This window comes from Oryza sativa, chromosome 2, assembly GCF_034140825.1.
Source record: "Oryza sativa Japonica Group chromosome 2, ASM3414082v1".
Lineage (NCBI taxonomy): Eukaryota > Viridiplantae > Streptophyta > Magnoliopsida > Poales > Poaceae > Oryza > Oryza sativa.
In genome coordinates this window covers 12,351,424-12,362,117 of record NC_089036.1, presented here as the reverse complement: position 1 = coordinate 12,362,117, position 10,694 = coordinate 12,351,424, and the positions used below count along the sequence as shown (strand labels likewise).

General features: G+C 39.0%; 2 protein-coding genes across 2 annotated transcripts; one reads left to right on the top strand and one right to left on the bottom strand.

The window, feature by feature from the left end:
- On the top strand, positions 1-2,198 carry LOC4329132 (rac-like GTP-binding protein 7). Its single transcript, NM_001416524.1, has 7 exons — positions 1-190; positions 281-368; positions 782-891; positions 985-1,048; positions 1,127-1,191; positions 1,416-1,481; positions 1,878-2,198. Exons 1-7 carry the CDS (start codon positions 92-94, stop codon positions 1,977-1,979), a joined length of 594 nt encoding a protein of 197 aa, NP_001403453.1. The 5' UTR covers positions 1-91; the 3' UTR covers positions 1,980-2,198.
- A 514-nt stretch (positions 2,199-2,712) lies between these two features.
- Positions 2,713-6,494, bottom strand: LOC4329131 (OPA3-like protein). The gene is made up of 4 exons (XM_015772105.3): positions 6,155-6,494; positions 5,418-5,552; positions 4,939-5,025; positions 2,713-3,305 (listed from the first exon to the last, which is right to left on the bottom strand). Exons 1-4 carry the CDS (start codon positions 6,281-6,283, stop codon positions 3,156-3,158), a joined length of 501 nt encoding a protein of 166 aa, XP_015627591.1. The 5' UTR covers positions 6,284-6,494; the 3' UTR covers positions 2,713-3,155.
- Positions 6,495-10,694: the final 4,200 nt, after the last annotated feature.

Sequence of the window (10,694 nt, the reverse complement as noted above, 5' to 3'; positions counted from 1 at the left end):
ATCCATCAGGACCATCACTACCACCACTTCACCACCAAACCCAACCAAGAACAAGTTTTCAGGGGCAAATTAAGAAGAGCTTGGTGACGATATGAGCACGGCGAGGTTCATCAAGTGCGTCACCGTCGGCGACGGCGCCGTCGGCAAGACATGCATGCTCATCTCCTACACCAGCAACACTTTCCCCACGGTGAGCTGAGCTCCATGGTGTTCTTGTTCTTGGCTTCTGCTGAATCTTGAGGCTTTTCTCATGGTTGGTTCTTTCTCCTTTTGGGGTTAGGATTATGTGCCGACGGTTTTCGACAACTTCAGCGCCAACGTGGTCGTCGACGGCAACACGGTGAACCTTGGGCTCTGGGATACTGCTGGTATGTGTTGGATTTCAGGAAAAAAAAGTTGCACATTTGTCTGCATGCTTCAATGTTCTGTTTTTTATTTTTGTTTAGTAGTATAACTGATTTAGAAGAGAAGTCCAATTTTATAGATTTTATCATGGCATGCTATTTTTTTTGGATTTTCATTGCCCCTGCACTTGATGCTAGTTTTCTTATAATGACACATAGTACATGTCCATAGTATATTCAGATTTTCCCTCTGCGAATACTACTTTAGATTCTGTAGTTATCAGCATATCATACAAAAAACCAGGTGATCTAATTAATGAAAAAACTGTATCAGTTTCAATTGTTTTTTTTTTAAATAGCAAAACAAATATACAACCTTCTCCGCGTTGAGGAAATCGAATCTGTATTTTCTGACAACTAATTGTTGGCCTTTACAGGACAAGAGGATTACAATAGGCTGAGGCCTCTCAGCTACAGAGGAGCTGATGTCTTTTTACTAGCATTTTCCCTCATCAGCAAAGCGAGCTATGAGAATATTCACAAGAAGGTTACACATTACTCAACTACAAAACTACTCTTTGATTTTCTCCCTAATACTTTCTCCTAATTTTGACAAATCATTTCCCCCCATGTTGAGCAGTGGATACCAGAGCTGAGGCATTATGCTCCTAATGTGCCAATCGTATTAGTTGGAACCAAGCTTGGTAAGATGACCTGGCATTTTTTACAAACAGAAGAAAAAACATTGGCAACAAAATCTGATAAGAACCGAATACTTGCAGACTTGCGTGAGGACAAGCAGTTCTTCCTGGACCACCCTGGTCTAGCACCTATTTCCACTGCACAGGTCAGTTCAACTTAAAAACATAACAATTCGCAACGCAAAAAGCGATACGTGATCGAAATCCACAAGTATCATATACTCCACCCAATATGAGAGGCATATGCTCAAGTTTTTCTACGTTTCAGTTCATGTGCACAACACAATAATCACCTTTTGCAATCTTGCACATTAAGATCAGAATTTGGTATGACAGCAACTGAGCCCTTCCTGCTGCTGTACATGAACAGGGGGAGGAGCTGAAGAGGATGATAGGTGCTGCGGCGTACATCGAATGCAGCTCCAAGACGCAGCAGGTATGAAGAACATGGACGAGTTGGTATAACAGTACTGTACCATTCATGGATTTAGTTTGTTAGTTCAGAGATATTGCTACCTGACATTGTTCATCCACACAGCATTATATATAGTATGGACCAAGCTGGTGCTACTTTTAGGTAGTCCAAAGCCGGTTAGATAATATAGAAGCAACGGGAACCAAGTACATACTTATTATATATCTGAAACTGTCCTCATAATTTGCTATAGTATAAGTGTAAGCCTTGTATGTGTTTTGGGGTGAGTGGGGGACTTTTCAGCTCCCCTTCTCGTGTTTTTTTTTCTCTCTTAATGAAATGATACGCAGATCTCATGCGTATTCAAGAAAAAAAAATTGTATCGGTTTTAATGGTGATTGATATCTTGATGAACAGAATGTGAAATCAGTATTCGACTCGGCGATCAAAGTTGTACTTTGCCCGCCAAAGCCGAAGAAGAAGAACACCAGGAAGCAGAGGAGTTGCTGGATCCTATGAGTGATAAACAGCAAGATTGGCGTATTCCGCAGGAAACCTGTATTATTTTTACAGTGTGTGTTGTGTTATGTTTGTGTGTTGCAGATTAGATGCAGTTTGGGTTACAAAATTTGCTGGGTCTGAAATATTCAGCTCAGTGCTTCTTGAGTACTACCTCTGATGATTCTTACAAAAGTGTTCTTTGGTTGGTTCAGATATATATATTATGATTATTATTTACTCTGTAGCTACTACCTTTTACTTTTTTGTCTTTCCAGTACAATTAGTTGTTGAGAGTCCTTGATACCTTTCTTAATCAAATTGGACTTTTGCAATCTGTATTGCTTATCTCATCAATGTCGTATACAAAGGCATCCTTTTGCATCTTTTTTGGATTATGAAATGCTTTTTTTTCTTGAAGACCCATAGGCCATGGGGTATTCTATTGTGATGGTTGCAAGCTATGGGAGCTAATGGCCTAACTAATATGTTGATTCCTATCAGAAAAGCAACTAATTAAGATAGCTAAAAGATAAGCAATTGTTGCAACCAAATTATGTGAGTGCCAACCAAACATGCAACAGCAGCCTTTTAGGTGGGTTTAGGTTTTAGTTGGTGCAAGGTTATCAATAGTGCAGAAGGCCATAGCAGCCTGTATTTATCTGGACTTCGATTTCTCCTGGCAATTCTTAATCATATTGGTATTTGACACCCTATTATTTTTCTGAATATTTTGCGAAAGCAGCTACCTATGTAGGGAAGGCATAATTTACCTTGTAATACACTGATATGAACATGATCGAGTTACAAACCAGAAGTACTTTGGCAGCAATCTGCTTCCCATGTTGACAAGTTCATGGCATACAGTTATCTTATGATGCAAGTTGACAACTCGCGAGAATTGCCAGACAACACACACATAGCACAATTCTGCTTTGCACTTGCCAGATGTTCCCTTCTTGGAACTGCTCTCCAACGCTTTCGAGTTAAAATAGCCTCAAATACGACAAGTTGTTCGAAACCTCAAGCTATGGGCCCATTCCCATGGTGATTGGCAGGAAAAACACAAGCTACAAGATGTGTGCTTCAAAAATCTGCACATCCATGTGCAATATCACAAGCAATGCAGGACAGTAATCGATTAACTTGGTTGTGATGCTGCCATTGAAGTCTTGCCTTTGTCCTAGTTAATCAAACTCATGAGGCCTTTGTTTGGTCTGGAGCACTGCTGCTTCTGAAAAGAACTCCAGAGAGACCTCGAGAATTAGCTTGGCGCTCTATCTCGCCAAGTTTCTGCTTCACAATCTCTATCTCCCGAGCCAACTGATCCTCCTTTTGCCTCAACGCCTACAAAATAAATGTTTTTTTTTCAAACTCATAAAATGATAGAAATAATCGACAAAAAATAGCAACACAAGTCAATAACATCACCAACAGCAAGACTGAAGATATACGGTCACATAATGGCAAAGCACATTAACAACTGGAGTCAAAGGCCAGATGATTTATGAATACATGCTACTGCAATGCATTGTCTAACCAGAGCCACTCATGCACATTGAAGATAATGTTGACATCAAATGTTCTCTGGTCAACACCTATTGATAGTGAGTTTTTGTTGCAGAGACTTCAGTTTCATATGGTACATATAGGAATTTCATTTCCACTTGGGATTTATGGGATACCATAGCAATACATTACTCTTGGACTTGATTCTGTTTCATTCATCTCTGGTTCTCACAAAGCCACAACCTAAGGCATATTTCCAGTGTTTCAGACTGCTATCTGTTCTCTTGTCCTTTTCAGAGAGAAGAGTACTACCTCTTCTGCATACACCAAACAGATCTGTCTGGTAACTGTCACTTGCTTGGACAGGAAAAAGACAATCCACAAAGCTGGTCCATATTGAATGATATAAAGCATAACAATGAAAATAAACAGCAAAGAACAAGTCAACGACGTGATATTGCTGAAACATCAAATTCTAGACTATTTATGCAAAATGTAAATTGGTCAAAAAATATGCAATGCAACAAAAACTATAAATGGCCAATTTTAGAGGAAAAAAAAGAACAGTTGGCCTGCTGCCATATTATTGCTCACAGATCTGATACCTATTGAATGTTCAGAAAAGGCCATGATAACACTACAATAGCCCTGGTTTAGAATTAAGGTGTAGTGCCTGATACTAACTGCAGGCAAAGTCTGCAGCACTCTGTATGGTTGCAGCTTGCTATGGCCTTTTACAACCCATTAGGGCTACTGTACTGCAAGGTGTGTAGCATAGCTTTGGTATAAATGTATTTTTGGTTTTCATAGCAACAGTTTGGTGAAAATGCAGTACAGGTTTACATATGATTATTTGTTGCAAATAGTTGCTATCCTCCATAATTGAATCATTACTACAAGACTTCAGACAAGACAGTCTACTTACATTTGACTGATTTATAACTTCAGACAATAAAGGTAAGCACTTTGTGTCTCTTATATCGCTGTCATCCAATATTAGAGCACTTCGCTGCTACAGTCCTTCTACACATTATTTAGAATGTAATAACTCCTATACTGGAGTGTACTCCAAGAATACAACTGTATCCAAGATATAGCCCAAGCATTGCCTTGTTTGTTATCACTTGCAAGACTTCACTGAAATATTAGAGCTATCCTGACGATTCTCAGCAATGTAAACAATAGCTATTCATCCCCAATTATTCCCAGGCCATTGAACTGATTAATTTTTTTAGTAACATTTGGTAGAATAATCCTAAGATTGAATAGCTGCATCAGACAATTTGTTGTTTGGATATACCAATGAGCTATGTGATTTTTTTGGGGGGGCTCCTATTTATAGATTATAGATACATAAATGAATATAGTCACTGAAATGAAATATGTGGACGTTAACAAAAAGAAAACCATTACCCTGCGAAGACACAACTCATCTCAAGTTACAAAACTATTGACATTCCAGAGCTTATACCTCAACTTCGTTTCTACGAGCCTCCTCTTTTCGGGCCTCGGACCTTGCGCTTCTTTGCACCTCAAAGATTACAGCAGCCCCAGCAACCTACTACACAAGGGTTGCTGAAGTTTAGTGAATGGCAAAAATAAAACAACAGCAAACTATATAGAAGGCATGCAGGAAGGCAACATTTGTCATAATTTGACATGGGATCATAGGTGATGGTTAACCAATAAAATCAGCAAACTTTACAAAAAAGACATGCATTGAAGTAACATGTGGCTAGATTTTCTAAATGTTCTTATGCATTCTTTATTTCTACAAAAAAACAGACTTGTCTCGAGGATATTTCCAGTTTTTTATAAATGGAAATCACATAAAAGTACGGTTTGCCTGACACTAAGATAATCATCACCTGAAAATTAAAGAATTTAAGCAAAAATCGAAAGCCGAAATTACAACAGCAAAGAATAAGAAGAAAACATGATTGTGAATACCGAGAAAACAAAGAGCTCCCCAATAAGATCAGCAGCAGCTTGAACAGCTTTCTCCTCGTTCAAAGGCCGAATCTCAACCTTAGTTGAATGGCCATATATTCTTCTCTGGATATTTGTGGAGACCCGATGATTTGTCTACAAAACCAGTTCGTGGCCAAAATGTTATTTGAAGTAGTTAAAGAAAGAAGTAACAGCTGAGGAGGATGCAGGGACGACAAATTGTGAGCAGAATTGTTCGATCACTAGCATATTTACTAAAAGTGCACTTTTCAGATTCAGACTTCTCATTAATAAGTACAGTTACCCTTCTCATTTGGAAGCAATGCATAATTTTCTGATAACGAATCCCATTCTGCGTATCTCAATCAACAAAGTCAAGAAATGGCCGCAAGAAAATGTACAAGCTAGCCAAAATAACCTGATATTGCGGAGCAGCTCAAAAACAAGAACAAGTATATCACAAAGAATTCAGCAATCAAAGAACATTCACCCTAGCCAAAGATTTGACACACAACGGCGAAACCCTTCATTCCTCGGAGGGTAGTAAAACTGCGCTACGCGATCACAAGGCCGGGGAAACCCCAAACCCTCGGCGGCCAAAATCCTCTCCACATCCTATTCTGCATTTCTACCGCTAAATTTTCACAAGGCCTGACGATTTCCAAGCGCACAACGAAGAACAAAATGGGGGGAAGGGGAGACGAGAGGAGGGGGAGATGGGCGGGGGCCCGCGTCACCTGGGCGAGGTTGATGATGAGCTGGCGGAACTGAGGGTGGCGGCTGGCCTCCGTCTTGAGGCGGATGGCGATCGGCTTCGACATCGTCTTCAGCGCCAGCGTCCCCAGCTTCGCCAGCGGAAGGATCATCCTCCCCCTCCCTCCCTCCCCCGGCGGCGTCGACGAGGAGCTCGTGTACCGGACGGATGGATCCTCCTTTTCCCGCTCCGCTTCCCGTCACGCGGCCGCGGAGGAGCTTGGGAGATGAGGCGGCGGCGGCGGCGGAGGTCTTGGCGAGTTCACGGCGAGACGATGCCGGCGTTGAGATCGGAAGTAGGGGATATTAGGAAATTTCCAGCACGAGCTTCACTACTGGAGAAGGCCTTTTTTTTTCATTTTTTCTTTTTTCACTTCACACCCTCCGGTTTGACAGAATTCTCATCAACTCCAAAACCATCTGACTACTTCCCGATAAACCTAAAACTGTACATGAAAACATGACCCATCATTATTCACCAGCAATAATTACTCTCTCCAGTTTCACAATTTTTGATGTTTTGGATAATCGCACGGTCTTCGAAAGATATACTACATTTGATTATGTTTTTCTATTATAATATATGTAATCAATTAATTATTTTTGTTTTTATTATAGTACTTTATAATATAACATTGATTTACTGTTTTAAACTAAATAGTTTTAAAGTTATAAATAGTCAAAGTTATACAACTTTGACCTCAACATTTTTAAAAACATCAAGAATTATGGAACCGGAGGGATGCTTATTAAAACTCATGTAGTAACATCATTTACAATTTGTTGAATTCTACAAATTTTCATTCAACATATTCAATTACCACCCTCACATCATTTCTATAATATTTCAACATATCTATAATTTTATAATACTTAATATATATTCATCCATATAATACGCATCAAAGCACGGGGTACCATTTAGTTTGTTTCTTGATTAGTACTAATAAACCTTGACTTTTTAGTATTTTTTTCCTATCTTTTATTTCTTGCAATGCAAATATTGGCAAACGTCCTAATAGTTCATCTATAACGTCCTATAGAGTCTATTAAATTTATTTATCTCTAAATATGGATTTTTCAAACCACCTTTAATTGTTGTTAATAACTAATAACCTTTGTACTCCTAGTTTGATTGTTGACAAAAAAATATATGTATTTAAAGATTACTTAATAATTCCTGCTGCAAAGCATGGAGAATCTAATAGTATCTTATATACACAATATGCCTTGAGCCACATCATCTTTTTTGAGTTTAATCTCTACCATCCTTCAGGTCGTGAGTTACATTTCTTTCATTTATTGATGGTCATTACTCCTATGTGTTGAAAGTGTATAACATTGATTGAGCGAGAGGGATTGAGCGAGAGAGAATTGCACAAAAGAATGTAGGGAATGAATGAGCGGGATCCTTTATTGATCAATGCGGTACAAAATATAGATGGGTAAGGGGTGGCAACCGGAGACGCGATGGTTGGGAACCATTGCGTCCGTTGCCAAGGAGCGCCTAGGGAAGACGCGGTTGCCTTCGGTTGCGATCCATCCTTTTATATGGATGAGATCACCTGTTGTTTCATAACACTCCCCCTTGAGCTTTGATCATTGTTCTTTCATTGTTCCAGATATCTATAAAGATAATCTTAGAAATAATTATAGTTAAATACATCACGTAAAACTCCTCGAAAACCCAGTGGGAAAAATAAGGAGAGAACCGTGATATATATTATTGACTATTTTAGATCTATGAGTAAAGCTCATAGTATGATCCAAAATAGTATAATGTCTACAGTTATCATTTAGTAAAAACCCCAGTGAGGAAAAGCCAAATGATAAGACATATAAGCTTATGTTGATATTACCTCGTTAAAAACTTTGGATGAGAAAACCTAAAGGGTAAAACTCATACAAAGGAAAAAGAGTATAATATGACGAAAATAGGTTATTTGCCAAAGGAAGATACTCCCCCTGAATCCTGCAAATTTTTAAGTCGTCTCATACCAATTCCTTCGACACATTTAAAGAATGTGGAGTATGGCAGAGATTTTAGGAATAAATCAGCAAGATTATCACATGACTTAGTTTGCAAGATGTTTATCTCTCCATGTTGCTAAAGCTCATGAGGATAAAATAATTTAGGAGCAATATGCTTAGTGATGTTGCTCTTAATATAACCAGTTTCCATATGAACAATACAAGCGGCATTATCTTCATAGATAATGGTAGGTGATTCCAATGAACCAATACCACAAGATGTTAATATGTGGTTAACCATTCTGTGAAGCCATACACATTCACGTGATGCCTCATATAATGCAATTATTTCAGAATGATTTGTGGAAGTGGCTACTAGAGTCTGTTTAGAAGACTTCCATGAAATAGCAGTTCCACCTTGTAAAAATACGAATCCTGTTTGTGATCTGGCGTTGTGGGGATCAGATAGATAGCCAGCATCAGTATACCCAATTAAAGTCGAATCCTGGTTCTTTTTAAAGAAAAGTCCAAGATCTCTTGTGCCATTAAGATATCGAAAGACATTCTTAACTCCAGTCCAATGGCATTTGGTAGGAGCAGCGCTGTATCTTGCTAATAGATTTACCGAGAAAGCAATATCTGGTCTCGTACTATTTGCAAGATACATGAGTGCGCCAATAGCACTAAGATATGGAAAATCAGGTCCAAGCACATCCTCACTATCTTCCTTTGGTCTAAATGGATCTTTCTCCACGTCTAGAGATCGAACCACCATAGGGGTTTTGGAAGGATATGACTTGTCCATATTAAATTTCTCCAAAATTTTCTGGGTATATGCACTTTGGTGCACAAGGATTCCAGAAGGTAAATGCTCAAGTTGTAGACCTAAGCAAAATTTGGTTTGACCCAAATCCTTCATCTCAAATTCTGTCTTTAAATGATGACGTGCTTCATTAATATCTTGTGTATTGCCAATGATATTGAGATCATCGACATATACCGAGATAATACAAAATCCTGTGGGGGACTTTTTGATGAAGACGCATGGGCAATCATCATTTTTAGTGTATCCCTTTAGTGAAAGGAATTCACTTAATTGGTTGTACCACATCATGCCCGATTGTTTTAAGCCATAAAATGACTTCTGCAACTTAACACAATACATGTTACGATTTACCTTCTGATTCGGGATGTCGATTCCGTCAGGAACCTTCATGTAAATATTAGAATCAAGTGACCCATAAAGATATGCTGTCACTACGTCCATCAACTGCATAAATAGACGATTTTGTATTGCCAATGATATTAAATATCTGAAAGTTATACCACTCATAACTGGAGAGTAAGTTTCGTTGAAATCAACGCCAGGTTTTTGCGTAAAACCTTGTGCTACAAGCCTTGCTTTATATCTCACCACCTCGTTGTTTTCATTCCGTTTCTGGACGAAAACCCATTTGTATCCCACAGGAAAGATACTACGAGGAGTAGGCATTACAGCCGAGAATACATCTCTTTTGTAAAGCGAGGCGAATTATGCGTCAATTGCGTCCTTCCATTTGTTCCAGTCAGAGCGCTTTTGGAACTCTTTTATAGACCTAGGTTCTGGATCAACTTGGAGGCAATCAGCAATTTGTTCAGAAAAATTAATGTCGACAATTGTAGCTCTTCTATCAAAAGATTCTCTAGTTTCAGAGTAGTTGATGGCAATTTCATCAACCCCTATAGAATCATCGTGATCTCCCGAAACAATGTGTCTATGGTCTTCCGAATTCCTAGTCTCAGCATTGTGCACCACCGAGCTAGGTTGCAGACTATCACGATCTGCTTGATATATAGTATCAATTTGGTGTGTACCAACTAAAGGTTGGTTTGCATTTACCATCTTTCTTTGCTTATTAGCAATTGTTTCTTGCTAATTGGCCATACTTCTTCCTCTCTTTTTAGTGAGTGGAAGTTGAGTGGTTTTATTTGGTACCTCCACTCTTTCTGGCGCATTCTGAGCAGGAATGAAAGATTTAGTCACACCTTTATAATTGGTAAATACATCTGGTAGATTATTTGCAAGTCTTTGCAAATGTATAATTTTCTGAACTTGAAGATCAGTTTCAGTAGTACGTGGGTCTGAGGCTAGAATACCCTAGGCATCCCAATCAATTTCCTGGCATTCTTTCTGGTACTTGAAGTCTCCCCCTATTGCCAGGAAATGTTCATCATCAAAGATAGAGTCAGCAAACCGGGCAGTAAATAGATCACATGTTAAGGGTTCTAAATACTTTATGATTGATGGAGATTTGAATCCCACATAGATCCCCACTTTTCTGTGTGGGCCTATAGCGGTACGCTGCGGTGGTGAGATCGGTATGTATACAACACAACCAAACTTACGCAAATGGGAAATACTTAGAGGATTTCCACGTACTAACTGCATTGGGGAAGTTTCATGATATGCAGTTGGTCGTAGTTGGACAAGGTCAACAACGTGCAGAACTGCATGACCCCAACACGACGAAGGTAATTTGCAATTCATTAATAATGGTCGAGCAATAAGCTTAA

Bases quoted from the DNA above. Each gene is read 5' to 3' on its own strand.
- LOC4329132 (NM_001416524.1), top strand. From the start codon at position 92: ATGAGCACGGCGAGGTTCATCAAGTGCGTCACCGTCGGCGACGGCGCC. The intron at 191-280 runs GTGAGCTGAGCT...TTTTGGGGTTAG, and splicing joins CCAGCAACACTTTCCCCACG to GATTATGTGCCGACGGTTTT. The intron at 1,482-1,877 runs GTATGAAGAACA...CTTGATGAACAG, and splicing joins GCAGCTCCAAGACGCAGCAG to AATGTGAAATCAGTATTCGA.
- LOC4329131 (XM_015772105.3), bottom strand. From the start codon at position 6,283: ATGATCCTTCCGCTGGCGAAGCTGGGGACGCTGGCGCTGAAGACGATG. The intron at 5,553-6,154 runs GTGACGCGGGCC...CTGGTTTTGTAG, and splicing joins TCATCATCAACCTCGCCCAG to ACAAATCATCGGGTCTCCAC. The intron at 5,026-5,417 runs GTATTCACAATC...CTTGTGTAGTAG, and splicing joins GGGAGCTCTTTGTTTTCTCG to GTTGCTGGGGCTGCTGTAAT.